Raw genomic sequence first — 14,524 nt, forward strand, 5'->3', positions numbered from 1 at the left:
TATTTCTGTTGTAATATTAAGTGAAAAATCAGGATAAAATTTTATATTCTATATGATCTCAACTATGTAAAACAAAATTATACATGCATAGAAAAAAGGCAAAGAAGTAAATGTATTAAAATATTAAACAGTGATTGCCTCTGGGAGATAACTGATATTTCATCTTTTTAACTTATTTGTGTTTTTCAAAATTTGTACTATGGGCATGTGCAATTTTTTAATAGAGAAAGTTATTATAAAAAGATGGTAAATATGCAAACTACACAGCAACATGAAGATTGTTTATGAAATAATGTTAAGTGAAAAAAGATGTACATAAAATCTTACTGTGATTGCAATTATGTAAATATGTTTCTGCATATAGACAAGAACTGAAAGGGAAAAATGTATAAATAGAATTAGGTTTTTTATTGCGCTAAGGCTGTGGGACTAGGAGTAATTTGTTTATCTCCTTTAAAGATCTCTTTAAAGTTGTTTTAATGAAGTGCATGCATTTTTTGAACCATCCTCTCTGTGTGTATTCACTGTGCTGCTAACTTTCTGGCTGTGAGGTCGGGAGTACCCTGGCTTGGCTTCACATCTGGTCCTGGCCCCTCTGGACTGGCTCCATAGGCTTTGCTCGCTCTATAAATGTCCGTGAAGCAGGAATAATGGCTAGTTTGGCCTCTCTTGTTCCTTTAGTCTTCAGTGGGGCTACATGTACATCATGGGGGACTTTAACTGGAGACAAAGCCCAAAGTTGTCATGTAATGGTCAGCAGGTTCAGTCACCATTTAACATAGGTATTGTTTTAACAAGGTTAAGAGGGGATAAATTTTTCTGTGTGGATATTTGCAATCAGGAACAAATCTGTGATTTTTTTCTGGAAGTTTCTGTGATGTTTTAAGGAAATCAATTGTCTCTTCAGAATGCAGCCTAGTTAGTGTGAAAAGCCCCATGACTATGATGTCCCCAACATTTCATGCTTTCCTTATCACCAGCAAAGTAGGTCAGCTTTAATTCTGTCTGAGAAAGAAGATTCTGTGGGCCAATATCGCACATGAAGTAATATTTATATGTAGCAGTAGAAAAGGTGAAGGATTTAGGATCAGACAGATCTGTATTTGAACCCTGACTCCATCACTCACTTATTAAATGTATTTATGTGGGCAATTCTAATGGAGCAGCACCTTCCTTTCTCATTTGCAAGTCAGGAAAGATGATGCCTGCCTTATGGGACAGTGGGGAGAATTATATGAAAAATACATGTAGAGCGCCTAACACAGTTCTGGCACTGAGTGCCAACATTTAGATACTTCCTAAATGCTGTCCTTTTAGTCTATACAATCAAAAAGTTAATGACCATTTGACAAGGGTGCCAAGATAAATCAACAGGGGAAAGAACAGTTTTTATTTTCAACAAATGGTGCTAGCAAAACTGGACAATCACATGCAAAAGAGGCAAATTGGAGTCTTATATCATATAAAAATTAACTCATAGGAGTACATCTTCGTGACATTAGGCAATGTTTTCTCGGATATGATACCAAAAGTATAAGCAACAAAAGCAACAAAATAGATAAATTGAATTTTCATCAAAATAAAAAAAAAATTTTGGCTTTAAAGAACATCAAGCAAGTGAAAAGACAACCCACAAAACAGGAAAACGTATTTGCGAATCATGTATCTGTACTCAGAGTATACATTTAAAAACTCTTACAACTCAACAATAAAAAGACAAAATATAACCTAATTTAAATGAGTAAGGGAAAATAACTTGACTAAACATTTCTCCAAAGAAAATATACAAATGGCCAATAAGCACGTGAAAATATGTTCAACATCATAAGTCTTTAGGAAAATGCAAACCAAAACTACTGTGAGATACCACTTTACACCCACTAGGATGACTATAATCAAAAGGTAGATAATAAGAGAGGATGCAGAGAAATTAGAAACATCTTACATTGCTGATGAGAATGCAAAATGGCACAGCTACTTTAGAAAGCAGTGGCAGTTTCTCAAAATGTTTACCTTAACATTTACCAAATGATCCAGCCATTCCATTCCTAGGTATATGTCCAAGAGAATGAAAAACATAGTTTTTACTTGCTCACACATATCTATGGCAGCATTATTTACAGTAGCCAAAAATGTAAACAACTGAAATGTTCATCACTAGATGAATGGGTAAGCAAGTTGTGATATATCCATACAATGGAATATTATTTGGCAATAAAAAGGAATGAAGTACTGATACATGCTATAATATGGATGAACTTTGAAAACATTATGCTAAGTGAAAAAAATCCGGTCACAAAAGGCCACATACTGTACAATTCCATTTATATGAGATGTCTAGAATAGGCAAATCCATAGAGATAGAAAGTAAATTAGTGGTTGCCAGGGCCTAGGGGAAGGCAAAAATGGGGGGTGACTGCGAATGGGTACAGAGTTCCTTTTTGGAGTAATAATAATGTTCTGGAATTAGTGGTTATGATTGTACAATTCTGTGAATGTACTGAAAACCACTAAATGGTGTCCTTTAAAGGATGAATTTTATTGCATATGAATTATATCTCAATAAAGGTGTTATTTTTTTTAAAGCTATGACCAGCACTTTTAACTTGATGGTGGGAACATAAAATCTTTCTAGAAGTGTGAAAAGATATAATCATCATGGCCAAATATTCTAGCTCTTCTCAATGCAGTGCCCTTCCCTGTAGGAAGATTCTGCATCTCTACCTTGTTGAATTAGAAGTGGTCATATGACTGCTTTGATATAGGAAATCTGGGCAAAAGTGACCCCTTCTAAAAATTTTTAAGAGAAGGTACATGGTTCACCATCTCTCCCTTTTCCCTCTGCCATGACTACCCATATGGCAGGTGCTGTCAGCACTTTTCTGCAACCTCACATATTCTCCTGGCACTTATTATTTCTGCACATATTGAATACTTTCCAATTGCCGACATCTGCAAACCTCTCCTGAGGGCTTTCTTGGGCCACTGGAATCTGCTATGTCCATACATTGAGCAGATTGGAAGTGTCAGGGAATTAACACCCCTACCCTCACTCCCACTCCTTTGCCCCTAAGGGATAACTCTGAGGCTTATTTTCCACACTGACTTCCAGGGTTTCCCTGTAGGATTAAATTCCACTTGCCGTCAGTGGTAGCTTGCTTGATAACGAACCTTTCTTAGCTTTCTTCATTTTCTTGTATCACTTCCCTACCTCCCGCCAAGGTCTCTGGGATCACCTCCCAAATAAACTACTTGCATTAAAATCTTTGTCTCAAGTTCTGCTTCTTAGGGAACCCAAACCAAGACATAGAGCAATGTTCCAAATAAAGGATGCTTGGTCAGCCTTGGTGCCAGAGTAAAGATGAAGTAGAGCAGAACTGACTCCAATCCATGAGAGACATGTACCAAAAGTAAAAAATAAACCTTTATTTTTTAAGTCTCTGTAATTTTGATGTCATTATTACTTTGGTGTAACTTAGTCTGTCACGATTAGTGAACTACGTATAACTTTTCTTAGTAATTCTCATTCTAGGAATTTTTCCTAAAGAAATAATTAAAGATGCACACAAAAATCTTTATACAAGAATGTTCACTGTGGTATTATTTATAATTAAATCATCAGGGACAATTTAATATACAATAGATAAATTTAATATAGAATGTTTTTCAGCTATATAAAAGTCCCTCTGAGAATATTTAACAATATTAAAAAAATGTTCACATTATATTCCTATATAGTTTATATAGGATCATTATAATTTTATTTTTTAAATTACATATATATTTGTATATACACGTGCAAAAAGTAACTGTCTCTCTTTTTAAAAAATATCTATTTATTTATTATTTATTTTGGCTGCGCTGGGTCTTAGTCACAGCGTGAGGGACCTTCATTGCGGTATGCGGGATCTTTAGTTGTGACATGCAGACTTCTTAGTTGTGGCATGCGGATTCTTAGCCACGGCATGCAGACTCTTAGTTGAGGGATGCATGCGGGATCTAGTTCCCCAACCACGGATCAAACCTGGGCCCCCTGCATTGTGAGCGTGGAGTCTTACCCACTGGACCACCAGGGAAGTCCCAAAAAATAACAGTCTCTTTCATCAATCTGGTAATAAAAGTCTCACTTGGATAGGAGAAAAATATTTCCTCATACTGCCTCCCTTCTGCTGAAGAGGTTATAGGAGAATAAACTTTCCAAAAAGTAAGAAAAAAACTGTAGTTGGACTTCTGGGCCACATGACTAAATGAGTTCATGCTTCAATAAGCCCATTCATTCCCATCAAATAGTAATATTGAATAATATATGAAAAAAAGAAATGAAAATATATAGTTGGGCTCCATTGCAAGAGACATATCTCCATGAAGCTGAAAAGTACAGAAATGCAAAAGGATACATGCTCCTGAGGCTACCTGTTTGTTGAGATCTGGATATAGCAGCAGGCAGTAGCAGCTGAAAGTTGGACTCCTATGAGCCTCCTAAAATGCTCTATAGGAGATGAGGATCAGAGACAAGGTCTTCTGCTTAGAACAAGGATCTAGGGTGGGGCTCCCCTGTTATGAAAGAAGCCTAGGAAAAAAAAAGGCTGCTGCAGAAACTTTGCTTCTGTTTCCTTTGTCTATATTCCTTGCCTCTCTAGGTCTACAGCACACACACAGTTCCTGTGTGCTGTAGGCCTAGAGAGGCAAGGAATATAGACAAAGGAAACAGAAGCAAAGTTATACTATCCTGCTGACTTTTTGTCACTGGTTCTCCATATCCCCAATATTTACCAGGTCCTATACTGAAAATATGGGTAGAGTCAACTGCAAAATCCACCATCTAGGGATATGTGAGCATAGTGGGAGTTTGCAGGGGTGGGGGGGAGGGGTGGTGATGGTGGTCAGGGCTGGGGAGAGAGAGTAACAGAAAACTTCCTTCTCAAAGTGATATTACAAAGTAAAATTTCAAAACACATGAAGAAATTAAATGCTAAAAATGATACTAAATAAAATCAACAGTTATAACTTGAATTCACTCCAGATGAAACTTATTTTATAGAACAAAGATTTTAAAATAAGCATATTGAAGATGTTCGAAGAAACAAATGAAAATGTTAAAACAGAATAAGAAATTATGAAACAGAACAGGCAGAAATAAAACAAGAGCAGGTGGATATGAACAAAATTAGAAATCTTGGAAATTAAAAATAATCACTGAAATATTGAAAAAGACAGGAAAATAATCCAGACTAGATATGGTCAAAAAGTGAATTTATGAATTCAAGTTACTTGTGGGGAACTCAGAATCAGTGCAGTAAAATAAAATGCTAAAAATTATGAAAAATTAGTAAAAAATCATGGAGGGCCACTTGAGAGACTCCAACATTCATCTAATAGAAATTATTGAAGAAGAGAATCAAAGGAATGAAGAAAAGGCAATCTTTGAAGGGATAATTTGCCAGTAATTTCTCAGAATTAAAGAAAGACATAGGGGCTTCCCTGGTGGCGCAGTGGTTGAGAGTCCGCCTGCTGATACAGGGGACACGGGTTCGTGCCCCGGTCCGGGAAGATCCCACATGCCATGGAGCGGCTGGGCCTGTGAGCCATGCCGCTGAGCCTGTGTGTCTGGAGCCTGTGTTCCGCAACGGGAGAGGCCACAACAGTGAGAGGCCCGTGTACCACACACACACAAAAAAACAAAAAAACAAAAAAACAAAAAAAAATAAAGAAAGACATAGACTCTCAGGTAGAAAGACTACTCAGAGTACCAAGCAGGGTAAACAGAAATAAATTCACATCCAGACACATTAAAGTGAAAAAGCAGAGCATGAAGATCAAAAGGAAAGTCTTTAAACCTACCCAAGAAAAGATAAGTTACCATAAACAAATAATGGCAGACTTCTTATTAGCAACTGTGGATGTCAGAAAAAAATGAAAAAAAAAAGTTCAAAGAATGAAGGGAAGTCCTCCTCAAGCTAGAATTTATACCTTGCCAAACTATCATCCCAAAGATAAGTCAAAATAAGAACATATATAGATTAAGATAGTTTCTCATGGACTCTCACTAAAACAGTTATTAAGGGGTCTACTTTAATAAGGTAACAGGAAAGTCTTGAGATGCAATAAACAGGAGAACACAAAAATTTATAAGCTGTGTAGGAAAAGTCAATTGGCTCTCCATCATCATCATCATCGTCGTCATGTGTAGTTGCTAATAAGTGGAAGAAAGAATGAACTAGTTGTTGAATGACACTGAGATAATGGGTTATCCATATGTAAACAACAAATTAAATCCCCAGCTCATATCATACACAATGATCCGTCCTAAATGAGATAAATACCCAAGTGTGATGTAAAACTTGACAATTTTTAGAATACAGGAGAATATGATATTCAGGTAGGGAAGGATTTGTTAAATAAGTCATAAAAGCAAAGTTCATAAAGCAATATTCATACACTCAACTACACTAAAATAAAAAAAAAACCCTTCCATAAATCAAAATACATCATAAATCAAAAAACACAAGCCACCATCTGGGGTAAGATATTTGCAATGCATGTTAAGTGACAAAGTGTCAACATGCAGAATAACAAAGAATTAAAAGTCAATAAAAAGAAACAACCCAAGAGAAAATTGAAAAATGATATGAAAAGTCAGTTCACAGAAGAAAGCAAAGTGGTCAATAAACATACGAAAAGATATTAAACCCCACCAGTAATTAGGGAAACACATATTATAAAAACAATGGGATAACATTTTACATTTATCATGATGTCTGGTAAAAATTTATGTCTGATGATTCCAAGTGTGGAGGATTCAGAGAAATGGAAACTATTATACTTTGCTGTTCTTATACTTTGAAGTATAAATTTGTTCAACTACTTTAGAAAACAACTGGCCATTATACAGTAAATTTGAAGATGCATGTAATCAGTAATTCCTCTCCTAGTTATATGCTCTAGATAAATTCTCATACTTATGCACAAAATGATCCAAGTAGTATTATTTAAAATTGCAAAAAAACTGGAAATAACCTAAATTATGATCAATAAAATGGAAAAAGAAATTGTGATGTAATCATAATTGCTATGTAATCATAGCAGATAAAATGATTGAACCAGAGCTACATGTATTCACATGAATGAATCTCTACAGTAATAATAAGTAAGGGAAAAGTTCAGTATGACATTTACAGTGTGACATCACTTATAGGAATTTGTAAAACAATACCAGTTATACCAGTCACATTTTTGGATATATAGATATAGAAAATCATTGAATTTATTACAGTGATTACCTATAGAGTGAAGGGAGAGAGATGCAATCAGCTGGGAGTACAGAAAAGTCTCAACTAGATCTATAATTTTTTTAATAGGGGCCTCTGTAGCATATATGGCACTACGTTGATATGATAAAGCCAAGCTGTTTGGTGGTGAGGGGGGTAATAAATGACTCTTCATTTTATCTCTACTCTTTTCTGTGAATTCAAAATTATTCACGATGAACAAAATAAGAGTTTAAAGAAGATAACACAGGTTTTTAAGGCTTCTAAATTCCCAGCCAGCATTTCTGAAGGCTCCTAGCTGATGAGGAGTGGCAGAATCAGACTGCAGTTCGGTGTTGAGGATGGTCTGGTGACGAGTGCAAACAAGCTGGTACCTCCCACTGGCACCCCCAGAGAGGTAGCATGCCCCTTGCTAGCTGTAGCAGCTTCTGGTGAGGTGGGGAATGGAGATGACTTTGAAAGTGAGAGACAGTAACAGTAGAGGGAAGTGATTCTGACATGGACTAGAGTTGTTCAGGTAATATATAGCCTAATGGTCTTTCCTAACCTTTCCAAGTCATGACACACATGGATAATACTTCGTACACTGGAGTAGAGGCTACCACCTTGGCAGCTCAGTTATCCTGGGACCTACCTGTACCCCTGAGAGATGAGTGGATCAATATATCACAAGTGTATATCTTACAATACCACACAAATGTAGCCTACTTTCAGTACTGTATACTCGTGTGACGCAACGTGACTTTTGAGAAGCTTTGACCCAGAAAATAGTCTTTTCTCATCTAAGAGTAGGGAAAATTATAAACCATTCCAAACTCTGGCAGTGCTTAACAGTTTGCCCAAAAAGAGTGCACTGAGAGTCACAACTATTCTGCTTGAATTTGTGCAGTAGCAATTAGGAACGGAAAGAACTGGTGCAAAAGAAATGCAGTTAACAGAGTCTAAAAGTCTCCTTCTAAAGCAACTGAAGACAGATCAAGAAACCTCTCCAATTCACATGTCAGCATCATATCAGGGTGTGACCAGATGAGACTGGGATGTGAAAGCAGGCAATCTGGGTCAGCATTTGTGGAGCAGAACAGAAAACAATCATGAAGGAAAGCAACTAACCGGATGGGACAAAGATAATCACTTAACCAACACCTTAGTGGGAAGGGATTGGTAGGTCACACAACTGAGCCATTCTAATTATATTAGCCCATGATTTGGAATTTCTATATATGTTAATTATATACTTGTTAAACACAATTCATTCTATGGATTAGATTGAACATTTTCAAACCAGTTCATCTTTGTTCTTCTGAAGTCCCAAGTTCAAAGAGATCTATCAGGTGGAAATGTAGTAAGGCCACCTGAACTGGGTGGATCCAAATTCCATTTGCAGTCATTGTCTTATATCTCAGTTACATAGACAGATAACCAGCCTTTGGGCTAAGATAGTTCCTGCAGAGGACAATTTCTCAATCTCCTTGTGAACCAATTGGCCCTGGACACAGCAACAGGCTGGGTGGTAGGCAGGATGACATGGCACAGCTATATTGGTTACTAAAATACTGAAATACCTCCACATTTATTGGTAATTAGCCACTCCTAGAGCTCCCCAACCCTGCCATGTGACCACCCCCCCCACACCCGTCCCTTCCTCAGGATGCCATCTCCCCACAGTCCGGTAAACAAAGCGTTAATGCCCAGCACAGTAGAGGCCACTGTGGGCCATTAAATATTTAGAACATCACCAGTGAATGAAGATGGACCACCACACCCACTCTTGAATGCTCACTGCTGGCACCATCATCTCCTTGGATTCCAAGAGAGAACAGCATCTCTTGTTGGCCAGTTTTGCCTCAAGTTCCCAAACTGAAATAAAATACCTTCTGGTAAAACTAAACTGCTCAACTTTTCTCTGGGCTATATGCCAGACCGAGGGGAAGGAAAGGAGCTTTAAATCCCAGGGCCATAGCTTTGTTGTGGGACTTGTCCTTCCTAAAGGTGAGTGACAAGAGTGACAGGAGACCAAACCTGGTCACTTCCCCAGACTGGCCTTTCCTCATTAACTGTCCTCCCTTCATTCCATGCCATCTACCAGGCAGTTTCCCATTCGCCATGATTTTAAAGCTTATTTCTCAGGAGACCAGGGCACTTCCTTGACACTTGGATCCACTGAGTGATCTGGGGAGAACCTGGCCCTGGAATACGCAGCAACATCATAGTACCAACCCTGCCATCTGCAGAGTCAAGACAAGGCAGCACAGAGCTGGGGAAGAGAAAAGAAACTGCCTGTGGGGTAGAGGATGGGGGAGAAGGATCATTCATGACACAAGAACTCTGCTGTTCATTCAGGAAGCCAAAGGAGGAGGGCAGGAATTGCATTTGGATAGGCAACCAGGCATCACTCTGGGAAATAAGGGAAAAGCCCAAGCAGAATGGCCACACCTACTCACCAGGGCTGGTTATCGTCAGGAGGTCTAGGTGCCGCTGTTGCTGCAAAAGAAAACACATTGTGAGAGCACTGATTCGAGCCAGAGCCAAACTTGTTGCTTAGCAGGTCAGGGTGAACGTGCAAAGGGGATGTTCAGACACGCAGAGCAGGCTGTATTGCGGAGGACGTGGTCTCACACTTCTGCAGGGAGGCCTTGCACCCTAGAGACAAGGGGGAATGGATAGCCTTTCTGGTCAGAGCCGAAAGGGCCTTAGAGACCTTCCAGTCAGACCTATCTTATACTTCGGGAAAATGAAGTCCTGAGAGGAACGTGGCTTACCTATAGCCACAAAGAAAGTCCCTTTCCAGACTCCCAGCCATGGCTCACTCCTCTGTACCAGGCAGCCTCAGATTTCTCTTGGGTCACACTGGCTGTACTGGTTAAGTGTCTGATATCCTGGCAACCCTCTTTGCCTTGGGTCCTTAAGTCACTGTCACCCTCCTGATAATCCTTTCTAACCAAGATACTCCTGGGGGCTGGTTTATTTATTAAATCTGCTCCACAGTGCTATGACAATTTCAATTATTGATGAACAAACCATTACTTTTCTAACTGAATCCTCGTCTCTCTGTACCATACAATATTCAAAGAAAATAATATTTGTCAGGTATACTAGCCCATATAGATGAAGTCGCTCTTGTTTGGAGGCAACTAGCCTTGGCCCCAAGGGCTGAGGTGGTCAATATCTCAGTTGGCTTGCCCCCTATCACACCGTACTTATGGAGAAGCCTAGTCCTGAAATGGATGTCATGGGAACCTGAGGGTGGAGAAGAGGGTATTGTAGGCTGAGGATGGGGCAGTGGGAAGCAACTCTCTTAAAGACAAGTCAGGATTCCTTAAGCCTCAGTCAACCTGTCTCTTTCCTACACTTTATTTTCTATTAATAGCAATTTCCATTAATATGTAGTTTTTTTTTCTTAAAAAGGGGTCCTAACAAACTTCACTTTGAGAACCACCGCTTCAAGGATACACATTGCAGGAGCTTCTGATTATCTGGTACTTCATCCAGCGGGTCCTTTGCCATATTTCACCTCACCTACATTTCCCTCTTTATCTTGCCTCTCCCCTAGAATGGCTTCCTGAAATTCTGCTTAAGCAGAAAGGAGAAGGCAGCAACATTTTTTGAGTATGGAATATAGGCCAGGCACAGTACCAGGCACTTTGATGTGTCATTTCTTCTTACACTCTTGGCAACCCTACAGGGTTGGTAATATACAACAGAGGGACATGGGGTTCAGACAGGAGAAATTATCTGCCTAAGACCACATCTTCATTGAAGGAGAGAGCCAGGATTAGAATTCAGTCCGTTCTAATCTTGGCTTGAAAGTCCAATATATGACCATGCACAATAAATCACTTAGCAGGATGCCTGGTACTTAATAGGTACTTAATAAAAAGAGCTATTTTTGTATTGATGTTTTGTTATTATTATAGACCATGTGACCCTTGCTTTATAAAACCTGCCTTGCCCCTTTTCATAGAATTATTGGTACCAGAGCTCAAAGGTCATTGAGTCTGACCTGCCACCAGTATAGGAATCCCCTCAGCAATGTCCCCACCAGTTGTATGAAATGATTCTGTTTTATCCTTTTGCCTGACAGGGAACTCACTTTTTGTCAGTTAAAATTTTTTTTTTTCTGTTTTTTTTGGCCATGCCACACGGCATGTGGGATTTTAGTTCCCCAACAAGCAATCGAACCCGTGTCCCTAAATAGCTCTACTTTGAGCAGGGTTAAAAGCTGCTTCCTTATGAAATCATCCCTGTTTCTAGCTGCTTCAGTCCATGACAAGCTTGGAGGTCTGAAGAAGATCTGTGTCATCTTCCCTCCTGGTTAAATATTTCCAGTTCCTTCACCTTTTCCTTATAAGACCTGGTCTCAAATCTCCTGGCCCTTGTGGTCCCCTCCTCTTCCATTTAAATTTGATCTGTCCCAGTCAAAACCTCTTTAAGATCTCTCTATCTCTATCTATCTCTATCTCTTTATCTCTCTATCCCTCTCTCTAATGATTTTTCAGGGCCCTAAAAGCAGGTCTGCAGCCTTTCATAGCCTTCTCAATCACGCATCCCTGTTTTACTGCCAGCTCATAATTCATTCCAGTTGACATTTTCAAGCAACAGTGCAACTCCAAGATGTCACTGACCTCCACTGTGAGCACACATCCTCGTGCTGAAATGAAACACACATCCACATGTGCAAGCTAGAAGGACTGCTGGAGCCAGACTGCCTGCTTTCCCAATCACAGAACCAGGCTAGTGGGACAACTGGCTCACGCTGCCTTTGCCAAGGCCAGCCTGTGAGGCTAGGCCCTTCCCTCATACATGAGGAAGGAAGACAATCTGTCCTTCTATTTTTCCATAAGCTTGGTTTCGTGGCAATTGCCGTTGATGAAGGAGGTCCATTTATCTGAAAAGTGTCTATTTCCTCATTAAGATCTATCTCTAAATGGTGATTCTGTATCCAGGGTCCAGTAGAGAAAAAATGGAAGAAAATCTGACAGGAACACGGACAGACCTGGCCTTGTGTCCTAGCTCCTCTCTGTAGTTTTGGATAACTTACTGTTATGTCTCCGGCCGTGAACTTCATACCTCTAAAATGAGTGAATGAGACTGAAATACTGTCAGTGACTCTGAGTCAAATACAGCCAGACACTGTGCTTGTGGGCTCCCCTTCCGGTGTAGAGTTCTCTGAGCACGCCTGTAGCCAGGACCCTGGGGGCTAAATGACAGAGCTGAGAATTTAAAAGAGAACGAATTTTAAGCTAACCTCTCACACAGCAATTTTCAGTGCTTGTGTGTCTTCCTCACTAGCTGAGGGGCATCTTAAGGGCCTGGAACATCTATTATTCAGTCCATGGCACACAATAGCCCTCAGTAAACATTGCTAAACTCAGCTGAACCATTCCTGGAATGCATATTATCCTTTCAAATCCCCATGCCTTTGCTCACGCTGTTCTAACTAATCTGAGATCTTCATGGAGCTCCCTCCTCACAACTCAAGACGTCCATGAGGTCTGCTCTGCACCTCAGCTCCCACACCTAACCCCCTTCTCTCCTTTCCTCAGAACAGAATATTTCACACTTTGTTCTTCCAATGCATCTTGTAAAACCTAACTTTTGTATCATGCTCTGTCTTAATTATCTGTTTCCTTCTCTGTTTCTCTCATGTGGTCTTTACCTGAGGATAAGACTATGCCATTCCTCCCTATATTTCCATTGCCCAGCACAAAGGCTGAAAGGAATGCTTGATGCCATCTAGTTCAAATGATTCAACTATTCCATTATTCCCTCTGCAACAACCCTGTTAGGTAGGAATTCATCAGCATGGAAAGTAAGCATGCCCCTTCCTCTACAGGACTTCCCCCCTGTCGTGGCTTTGGGGATTCCTGCCTTTATGATTTTGCTCCTGCCATCTCAGCAGCAATATTATCTATCCACCTCCTCTGGAGACCTTCCTTCCTTTACTCCCACCCATAGGATCACCAGGTACTTTGTATTGATGTTTTGTTATTATTATAGACCATGTGACCCTTGCTTTATAAAACCTGCCTTGCCCCTTTTCATAGAATTATTGGTACCAGAGCTCAAAGGTCATTGAGTCTGACCTGCCACCAGTATAGGAATCCCCTCAGCAATGTCCCCACCAGTTGTATGAACTGATTCTGTTTTATAAAACCTGCCTTGCCCCTTTTCATAGAATTATTGGTACCAGAGCTCTCTCCTGGACTCCTATAGCTCCTACTGTCTGTACCACTCCTGTAGTGATGAATTAAATCGAACTTGGTGACAAATCCCTTTAACCTACAGTTCACAGACATATGTGTACACCACCTAGTGGCCCAAGCAGATAAGTGTAGACTAGTGTTTTAACCTGTAGCTCTTAAGATAGTATTACAAAGTCTGCATGTTCTATATGCAAATAAAAACAAAAGTGTACATTCAAGAATCACTGTGCAGTAGTGAGGGTGGGAGGGAGATGCAAGAGGGAGGGGGTATGGGAATATATGTATATGTATAGCTGATTCACTGTGTTATAAAGCAGAAACTAATACACCATTGTAAAGCAATTATACTCCAATAAAGATGTTTAAAAAAAAAAAAAGAGTCACAACAGTTTGAACCTAAGATACTAAAATATCCAAATAATTCACTCAAAGTCCTTAAGAAATACAAGGAATAAACGAAAGAGAAAATTTTCATTACTAAACAGTGTGCCTGGTATAATCATTTAGGATCACCAGCGGAAACTGTTTGGCATTTGTTACAATAGGGCACGTGATTTGTGGAATTTGACCAATAATAGAAAACTAGTTATATAAGAAGGGAGCATGGTGGACATAAAGAATTACCAGATTATTTAAATTAGTTACCAACTGAGAGACATAAGAGCCTTTTACATGGAGATGATATATTACCTAACTGCCTGGATGGTAGAATATGCAATGTTAGTTGGAGGAAATGAAGGTAGCTAGCTAGGCAGCAGGTTTGGTAGGCTGACAGGGCCTGCTGACTGAGGGCTGAGCAGCTGAACCACTAGCTAACCATAAGCTACAGTCTCAGGAAGGCAGGCCCTTCACATGTGTGGTAGTGGTACCGTGTGTGTGTGTGTGTGTGTGTGTGTGTGTATATGTGTGTGTGTGTGTGTGTGTGTGTGTGTGTGTGTTGAGGAGTGGGGGGAGCATTTCTCCTCAGATAAAGGAATTCTAAACCTACACAGAGGGCAATGTGTCCAAGTGTGCCTGTATGGCATTCCATGGATTCCTGGTGGAGTGTGGGTA

At 39.7% G+C, this 14,524-nt stretch overlaps 1 protein-coding gene across 1 annotated transcript in view; it reads right to left on the reverse strand.

Moving 5' to 3' along the window:
* The window catches only part of AGBL4 (AGBL carboxypeptidase 4), a 1,255,618-nt gene that overhangs the window by 333,125 nt on the left and 907,969 nt on the right, over positions 1-14,524 (reverse strand). Inside the window, exon 6 of the mRNA XM_024739248.1 lies at positions 9,710-9,749. Coding sequence (XP_024595016.1) covers positions 9,710-9,749 — 40 coding nt within the window. The remainder of the gene's footprint in view (positions 1-9,709; positions 9,750-14,524) is intronic.

The sequence above is a fragment of the Neophocaena asiaeorientalis genome, unplaced genomic scaffold (assembly GCF_003031525.2).
Source record: "Neophocaena asiaeorientalis asiaeorientalis breed wild unplaced genomic scaffold, Neophocaena_asiaeorientalis_V1.1 scaffold138, whole genome shotgun sequence".
In the NCBI taxonomy this organism is placed as follows: Eukaryota; Metazoa; Chordata; class Mammalia; order Artiodactyla; family Phocoenidae; genus Neophocaena; species Neophocaena asiaeorientalis.